The sequence below is a fragment of the Camelus bactrianus genome, chromosome 35, assembly GCF_048773025.1.
Source record: "Camelus bactrianus isolate YW-2024 breed Bactrian camel chromosome 35, ASM4877302v1, whole genome shotgun sequence".
Lineage (NCBI taxonomy): Eukaryota > Metazoa > Chordata > Mammalia > Artiodactyla > Camelidae > Camelus > Camelus bactrianus.
This window is the reverse complement of record NC_133573.1, coordinates 17,227,447-17,237,340: the sequence shown is the minus strand read 5'-3', so window position 1 is coordinate 17,237,340 and position 9,894 is coordinate 17,227,447. Positions and strand designations below refer to the sequence as shown.

The 9,894-nt window shown below is 35.4% G+C and overlaps 1 protein-coding gene across 1 annotated transcript in view; it reads right to left on the bottom strand.

Moving 5' to 3' along the window:
• Positions 1-643: 643 nt before the first annotated feature.
• Positions 644-9,894, bottom strand: part of MRC1 (mannose receptor C-type 1) — a 90,903-nt gene continuing 81,652 nt past the window's right edge. The window contains exons 27-30 of the mRNA XM_074357972.1: positions 4,308-4,421; positions 3,623-3,787; positions 2,486-2,527; positions 644-1,580 (exon numbers count right to left, since the gene is read on the bottom strand). Coding sequence (XP_074214073.1) covers positions 1,330-1,580; positions 2,486-2,527; positions 3,623-3,787; positions 4,308-4,421 — 572 coding nt within the window. The 3' untranslated portion in view covers positions 644-1,329. The remainder of the gene's footprint in view (positions 1,581-2,485; positions 2,528-3,622; positions 3,788-4,307; positions 4,422-9,894) is intronic.

Sequence of the window (9,894 nt, the reverse complement as noted above, 5' to 3'; positions counted from 1 at the left end):
GGCATTGAAGTCTTATCTCTTCTTCTTAGTTTTCTTTGCATTATGGACTTTCTGGAAAACCTAGCTATTTTCTTCCTAGGAAAAAAAGGCATCAACACAAATGGATATAATATTTTGCATGCAATTTGGAGACCCTCAATGACCCCATTAATGCCACCTAAGGAGTCCTCTTTAGGGACCCGAGGTAAGGAATTTAAGCCCGTGAGCAACATCTTGGGACAGGAAAGGGTGAGCTGGGGGCATGGTAGCTGTGTGAAACATGACACCTCCAACGTATTTCACAATGAACGTAAAGCTTTAACTAAGGCAAAACATTTTAAGCAAAAAAGGAATTGTTAAAGTGAAGAAAAGATATTTAGAGACCTAATTTCCAATAACAATGCCTTTGATAGTTGAGTTGAAGACAAATCAGTGTTACAGGAGGACGACCTAGAGGAACTAAGCAAGTCATTATGGTAAAAACATCGTTTTATGCAGAGTGTTTCCATAACCTATCTTTTCCAAACAGATGAAGAGTTGAAAGAATTCCTCTACTAATAATATCATTTATTTTCAGAGTAAAGTTAAGTAGAAAGTAAATGGATAAATAAATCATGGTTAAAAGAAAATTTACACTTACCAAGATCACCAAAATACAAATCTATTAAAAATAGACCTTGTCTTTGAGTTTTATTTCACATTATCTAAGTACATCCAGTTACGCAAATTTACATTTTTTAATTTCACATCTTTGCATTCCTGATATACATAAAACAGGACAAAGAACACATTTGCAATATTCAGCCTGGACAATCCTGCTTGGGGCAAACAAGATACTCAGCTGCCTTATTTCTGCACATGTACAAATACAATTCTAAGTAGCTGGAGTAAAACTCAAATTTGGTCAAGGAAAGGAAGTAACTAAATATTTGTGTCACCTGAGGTTATCTGTACTTGATTTTTAAAACAGTCTCCTAAGTACTGAATAACTATTCAATGAGTAACATTTCTTTGGGACCTCCTTAAACTTTCTGGAAGCTTAATTGGTTGTTTCTGGGGTTCTTGCACTCTGTTTGCATTTGATACTAGCTTCACACCAATGCTGTGTATTCACCTAAGATATTTTTTAACATAGTAGTCAATATTATTTTCCCTCTTTTGTGAAAATATCTTGCCAGGCTGAAAAATGAGAAACTATTTCTTCAATTAGGCAAAGAAAAAAAAAAAAAAAAGGACAGACCAGTGTAATACAGTACTAATTTTAAAGGCAATAATCACATTGAATGAAAGATCTTAACATTTTAGTTATAATCTTGTGAAATTCAAATATATCTAAATCCCATCATGATACTAGACGACCATGCGTTCATTCTGTTCAATGTTACCCACGAGATCTTTGGTATCACTAGTTCCTGGACTTGATCCACTGTTGAAATAGAGAGTGTTTTCAAAAGTGTCCTCTCGAGGTAAGTGCACATGTCTTTTCTTATAAAAGAAATACGCAGCAAGGCCAGCACCTAGTATAATCAGGAGGACCACGATGACCACTACTCCTGCCACGTTGGAAGACGGTTTGGAAGGACTCATCTTCCTTGGGTCGGCTATAAATAAATAAAATGATTAGGAAAAAACTGGAAGGAGGCAGAGAATAGAATGCTATGCAGAACAATACAGCTTTCTTCTTTGAAAAACTAAAATGTGTGAATACTCTTTCAAGTGTCATTTGCCAAATAGAAATGCAGGATATGAAAACAGGAGTCCACGCGGCACAGGGGATTATTTTAAACGTGAAGATGATTATTTCATTTGCAAAGAATATTTCATATATCTATACAGCACTGAGTTAGTCGATGTTTTAAAATATTTATGTTTCAAAATAATTGAAGGCTGCTTACAAATACGTTATATGAAGATAAATGGAATAGTAATAATAATGATAATGACAATGAAAAGCAGAGGAGAAAATGAGGGAAAAAAGAAAATAAGAGTAGTGGACATTTGAATGCAAAAGTATTTGTTAAAAAAAAAGCACCCATGAAGTTAATAAAGGGGGCTGCAGGCAAGCCATAAATCTCAATTTGAAGTTTTTTTTAAGCAGAAGACAAAGTGAATGAAAGAGGATCAGTTCCTTATTCAAGCTGTCCATAAAACTAAAATTTAAAACACTGCTTAAAAGAGAAAAAAAAAATCACAGGGATTCCTAAGAGAAATTTCTTCTCTTAGGAATTACAGGTTATTATAGGGCAACTCTTAACAGAGCCATCGATGTCTTCAATAACATCTATGATGCAAACACCAACCCGACCCCAAGGCCTGCTTTTCTAGAGCATCATTCAAGGGAGGTCAACAACACAATGACAAAGGCTATTGCATAGCTCAAGCCATTCTGCTGAGAGGGCGGCGGTGGGGTGGGGGTGTGTAGGAAGGGATTATCATGGTTTTTAAAACAAACAGAATGTATCGATGCATCACTAATATGGAACTTAAAATTACATAATGGTCTTACCTTTTGTTGTAAGTAATGTATGAGTAGGTTCGGCATTAACAACTGTTTGTAAAATAAGAAAATAATTAAATGCTTGTAAAAATCCATAATAATTGCTTGTAGATAGTGAGCATTATTTGGTTCACAAATATATCCAATCGTCTATATTTTGTATGGTGATATATGATATAGGCAGATCACAAATAGATGATTAATGATAGATCATGATAGATAGATCTATACATCTGTATAGATATGCAGATTCTATCTATCTATCCATCCATCCATCCAACTATTTATCCAACCATCCATCCATCCATCCTATACCAGCATCCTAAAGCTATATGGTGAGTTTGAATACATTGGAAAATCAAAAATATGAACTTCCAAGGTGCATTTGAGCCATTGATACTCAACCTCAAAATCTCCCCAATCTATCCATCAATAATGTATCCTAGGCTAGCTGTTTTGAAATTGGCCCACTTGTAAAATGTTGCAAGGCCTGTGAATGAAAAATAAAAAGATTCCAACATTGTACCAAAAGGTACGGTATCTTGGAATAGAGCTTGAAAACGGTGAAGAACTACATGATTCTAAAATATTCTAAAATAAAATCTAATGGGGATGGAGTGCTAACTTACATAATTCATTTACTTATATCTATTACCTAATTAACAAAACGCTATTAATTCTCCCAATCCCTGTCCTTACATAGTCTGTCACTCAGTCTCAGGAGATGTAACTGGTCTTATATAATTTATTCCTTAATAAATAAATTCTCATTCCTCCCCAGAACACTCGCCTCTTCTAGTCTGGCCAGGGTTAGTGTTTCACCCTTTTTCTCTCATGCCATAAGGCTCTGTAGGCTGTTTCTCCAAACATCTTGCAACTTTGCAAACCCATATGCATGGACATCCCACTATAAATGTTTTGATATACCAAAATCATTACGTCAGCCAAGGAGACAAAGAGTGTTTTGTGCTCACTCCAAGCTGCAAACAGCAATTGCTCACCACAGCAGACTGCACTTCTCACTTACAAAGGGGGAGAGCTTGCAAGAAACCTGCAATCACATGATTATCCCACACCTGATGCCTTAATATTTAAAAGAAACCGTAGCCTGGAAACGGATGCCCTATAAGACAAATTCTTACTTACTTTTTGGTCTTTTACAAATATATCCTTTGTAGGAAGAACAGTGAATATTACTCCAAAACCCAGAAGATGCATACAGAGATACACAATCATTTCTTTCCCCAGAGGGATCGCCTGTGTTCCAGTTGACAAAGGAGACTGGATTGTTGTTTACCCACAGCCACGATCCTGATTATCAGACAAAGCCAATAAAAACAGAAGTTAAAACTAACCCACCTTAAAATAAGTTCAACTTATTCATGCAGAATTTCTAAGCATAGCGTTTTACACCACAATCAAACGTTGCTTACAACCAGACTTTTCATAGGCAGGGTTGTAATAAATAATCATTACAAGGAAGGAGAATATGTTTGTTACATAGTTGAAAATGTATTCCTCATGGGTATAAATATGCAAACATCCTTCCCTAAATTTTTTTTTTCCTGGCAAAAGGTAGAAAACATTTTTTAAACCTTCTTAAACTAACTTACCTACAGTAGATATTCTTTTAATCAGCAACTTTCAAGACAGCATAATATGTGAGTCATTTAAATTTTCAGTCCTTATCTCAAATGAAAATATGAGTTTGAATTTTCAAACTCTTCACAAATTAATCACTATTTAAGGCAAGACTTTCTAGAATGGAAAAGTTGTTGTACCTACAACATTTTGAAATATTCACGATTCAGTAGTCATTCTGCAAAATTACCTTCAACATTTCTGTACAATCCTATCCAAAAATTGGTTTTGCTTTGAAGTGGCTCAACTCGATATGACAGGAAACTCGACTCAGCAGCATTTTCAATGGAAACCAGAGAGGAACCTGCAAAATACAAAAGAATAAATATGATGGAAGTATATTTAAGTAGTTGAAAATATTTTTATAATGATAATATTTTGACTGACTAAGAGCAATATTTTTATTTTTCATCCCAAAAATCTCCACGTAAGGGGTCGAATTTCAAAGAGTGGCCATTTGTCTTCTAAGAATTTTTAGTTTCCATTCTGAAAATATGATTTTTTTCCAGCGCCATTTGTGTACAAGCACTGAACGACTCACTGCAAGATAATCAAAGACAAGTAGGACATCGAATATCTTAAGAAGGTTATGGTTCAGTGGGTAGTAATGGGTTGAGCGTATAAAGGAATGTATTAGAAGGAAAAATAAATACAATATGCTATTGACATGTCAAACAGGGGGAAGATTTGTTTCAGGGAAAGCAAATAAAAGGGAGCATGGAAGAAATAGATTTTAAGATATTAAAGAGCATAGGATTTCAAGTAGAAAGAATAGAAAATAATTCTAGAGAGAAAAGGAATATGAGAAAATATCAAGGGAGAGGGAAGCATAGAGCTTCTTCAGGAAAAGAGATGGCTCACAGATGCATGGAATTCTCCACATTTGGTTTATGGTGACATGTTATGATACAGGTGGATAATAGACAGACACACAGATAGGACAATCTATTGAGGCAAATGAATAGTATTAATAGACAGCTCAGATTGGCTGGACTAATCTGGTCAATGGGTGAAAAAAAGACTTGGGTTAGGCCTCAGTACAGATGGCAGGAGACATATTTAGGGTAATGTGGTGACAAAAAACACTTAGTTTTTTCAGGCAACAGAATGATGCAATGCACTACAGGAGTAATAATCCAGCCGTTATGCATATAGGACTGTGCAGAGAAGAGGGAGGTAATGGAAAGTGTGCTTAGATGACTATAGCATTGACAAGTCAATCAAAGATGGACTCAGGGCCAGAATTATATTTTATAGTAAAATTCTCTAGCTTTTAAATAATAACAAGTTAAAACCTATTTTAAGCAGCTCATGCCATAGACATTTTGCTTTGGGCTTTGCAAGCATAATCTCACTAAAATTGTACAACAACTTCATTTAGTTGGTACTTCTGTTACCCCACTTTACAGATAAGGAATCTAAAGTCCAGAGGGCAAGTAATTTGTGAACATCCTAATGTTCGTTGAGGGCAAAGTCATGGCGTGACCCAGGCATTCTGAATCTTGAGGACCTATATTTAACCAAAAATCTGAACCCCCTGTGACAGGGCCTTGGATTATTCCCTTGATGGCTGTGTTCACTGCACAATTTCATATTCCATTATTAAATACATTTCACAGATGGTAGCCATTTCAATATATTTGTGACACATTTTGATGAATGAGAATCATTCATTTTATTTACAGGAAAATATATAGTGACTCCTACATATAGGGCAACTGAGAAAACATCCACATCTAAATGAGCAGGAAAGGCTGAGACACACTGTCTTCATAAAGCCTACCCCCAGCCCAGTTTCATACAATCAGGAGGGAGCCTCTAATTGCCAGCTTCTCCCTGAAGAGAAAAGGGTTTGGACCACACATCTAACACTCCAAATTTTAAGGTTCCCCCACTGAGGGATAGGCTCCCCAAACACCTAACTCTGGAAGCTAATGGGGTTTGCAGCCATGAGACCTGTAAGACCACAGAAAACAAAGCAGGAGTTCTTAATGGACATGAAGCACTTGCCACAGCTATTCTCCCAGGACTCAGCTAAGAAGGAACAGACAAAAATGTCCATCTCTCAGTCTTTCCCTGGAAGAGGATTGACTGCATGCTTTACAACTTGCTGCAGAGGAGTGGGAGAGAGGGATCCAGCGATTAATTTTCATGCAGCAAGGGACTGGCTGTGACCCTCCTGGGGGAGCTGGTGTGCATGTCTGCCACCTTCTTCCTCTGACTTGCTGCAGTGATAAAATCAGGTCACCAACAGGTCTCTGGAAGGAGCTTGGACACACACCTGGCTTATACACTTTCCCAGATGCTGTGTAGGGGTCCAGCTTCTAATCAACTGCACTCGGGTGGTAACTATCATACTCTCTTTTGGGACAGCGTCAGGTACTGGCACGCCCTCAGCTACAGGGAGCCAGTAAAAACTAAGACAACAGCTTGTATAACTACAAACCTTTGAGAGACAAACAGGAGCTTGGGTTGGGTTGATTGATGAGGTTCATCTCCTATCCAAGACCACTTTCAAGACTGGAAGAGGCATCTGTTTTATATAATGTACAGAAACCAATGCAGAAGTGAAGGAAAATAAAGAAAAAGCAAAATACGTTCCAAACAAAAGAACAAACAAAATACATATCCAAATGGATATTAGTGAAACAGAGATAAGTGATTTAGCCAGTAGAGAACTCAAAATAACAGTTACAGACATGCTTAATGAGGTCAGGAAAGCAGTGCGTGAACAAAGCAAGAATTTCAACAAAGGGAGAGAAATTATTAAAAAGTACCGAAGAGCAATCACAAAGCTGAAGAATACAATAACTGAACTGAAAAGTTCAGTAGAGGTGTTCAACAGCAGACTAGATAAAACAGTAAGCTCAAAGAAAGACAGGCAAATATATCCAAAGAAGCAAAAACAACAACAACAACAACAACAAAAAAACAAGAATGAAAAAGAGTGAAGCTAGCTTAAAGGACTTATGAGACAAGAGTAATATACACATTATAGGGATTCAAGAAGGAGAAGAGAGAGAGATGGGGGCAGAAAGCTTATTCAAAGAAACAAAATTTCCCTAATCTGGAAAAAAGAAACAGACATCCAGATTCAGGAACCAGGAGCACCAAATATAATGACTCTAAAGAGACCAACACTGAGACACATTACAATTAAATCAAACATTAAAGACAGAGAGATTTGTAAAAATAGCAAAAGGAAAGCATCTTGTTACACATAAGGGGACCCCTATAAGACTACAAACAAATTTTTCAGAAGAAACTTTGCAGACCAGAAGGGAGTGAGAAGGTGTATTTAAAGTGCTTAGAGAAAAAATCTTCCAGCAAAGAATACTCCACCTACAAAGGTGACATTCAGAATTAAATGAGAGATAAAGAGTTTTCCAAACAAAAGCTGAGAGAGTTCATCACCAATAGACCGGTCTCATAAGAAATGTTAAAGGGAATTATTCAAGATGAAATGAAAGGACACTAATTAGTAACGTGAAAATGTTCGAAAATATAAAACTCAATGGTAAGGGTAAATACATTTAAAAATCCAGAATATTCTGATATTATAATGGTGGTGGTAAATCACCTATAACTCTAGTATAAGGGTTAAAAGACAAAAGTATTAAAATAAATATAAATATAATAATTTGTTAATGGATATACAATATAAAAAAGATGTAAACTGTGACATCAAAAACATAAAAGGTGGGGAGAATGTAAAAATATAGAGTTTTTTCATATGTTCAAAGTTAAATTGTTTTCAGCTTTAAATACACTCTATAAGATATTTCATATAAGTTTCATGGTAACCACACAACAAAACCTATAGTAGATACAAAAAAATAAAAGGAATCTAAGCACACCACTATAGAAACTATCAAATCACAAAGGAAGTGAGCAGAGATGAAGAAAGGAACAAAGGAAGATCAAGATAGAAAACAATTAACAAAATGGCAATATTAAGTCCATACCTACTAAGAACTGCTATAAATGTAAATGGACTAAATTCTCCAATCAAAAAAACAAAGTGGCTTAACAGATAAGAAAAGGAAAAAAATAAAAAATAAAAGCCCCAACTCTATGCTGTCTACAAAAGACTCATTCCAACTTTAGGATACACACAGGCTTAAAGTAAATGGATAAAAAAATTATTCCATGAAAATGGTGTTGAGAAAACTAGGCAGCCATATGCAATTCTATCTATCTAACCACCATCTAACACTATACAGAAAAATCAACTCAAAATGATTAATGAATGTAAGACCTGAAATCATAAAAGTCCTAGAAGAAAATATAGGTACTAAGCTCCTTGACATTAATCTTAGTGATAATTTTTTGTATTTGACACTCACAGCAAAGGCAAAAAAAAAAAAAAAGCAAAAATAAACAACTGGGACTACATCAACCTAAAAAGCTTCTGCATAGAAAAGGAAACCATCAGCAAAATGAAAAGGCAACCGACTGAATGGGAGATAATTTTTGTGAACCACATGTCTTCATAGAGGTTTAATATCTAAAATGTACAAGGAACTTACACAACTCATGTCAAAAAACAAATAACCCAATTTTAAAAATGGGCAAAGGACATAAATAGATATCTCTTCCCTAGTAAGACTTATAAATGGCTAAGAAATACATGAAAAGGTCCTCAACATCACGAATCATCATGGAAATGCAAAGCAAAACTGCAGTGATATATCACTTCACATGTGTATAGGCTTACACAAGATAAGATAAATGATGGAGAGGATGAGCAGAAAAGGGAACCCTGTTAGTGTGAATGTAAATAGGTACAGTCACTTTGGAAAACAGTATGGAGGTTCCTCAAGAAACTAAAATTAGAACTACTATATGATCCAGCAGTCCCACTTCTGGGTATATATCCAAAGGAAATAAAATCACTAGCTCAAAAAGATACCTGCACTCCACATTCATTGCGGCATTATTCACAATAGTCAAGACATGAAGACAACGTAAGTGTCCATCAACAGATGAATGAAGAAAGAAAATGCAGTATGTATATACAACGGAACATTATTCAGCCTTAAAACGAGGGAAATTCTGCCATTTGCAACAACATTGATTAACCTGGAGGGCATTATTCTAAGAAAATAAGCCACACAGAAACAGACAAGTACTGCATAATATTACTTATATGTGGAATTAAAAAAAAAGTCAGATTCACAGAAACAGAGAGGAAAATGGTTGACAGGGGCTTGGAGGGTGGGGGAAATAGGGAAATGCTGACAAAAAGTTACAAACTTTCAGTTATACAATAAATAGGGTCTTAGGATCTAATGTATAATATGATGACTACAGTTGATCATACTGTATGGTGTAATTTGCTAAGAGATTAGAACTCAAATGTTCTCAACAAAAAAGAAAAAAGGTAAATATGTGATGTGATGAATATGTGAACCTGATGGTAAGAATACTTGAATGCATATATCAAAACATCATCTTGTACACTTTAAATGTATTATAATGTTATGTCAACTAAACCTCAATAAAGCTGAAAAGAAAAATAAGCATAAAAGTAAAAAGAAGAAATAAAAACTCAAGGCTGCCTTTTGAATGAACCTGAAGGAAATGAGGATGAAACCCTTGCTCGCCACTGTTGGATGAAGAGCCCTGACTTAGGGTATAATCAAAATTTAGTTAAAAAAAAAATCAGTAAGATGTTCAGTGGAATTTAACTACGTAGATTTTTTAAATCACCCTGAAAAGTTAAATTCAACATTTTTATTTCAGGAGGGAAATTGTCCATCTATGCCATGTCAGTT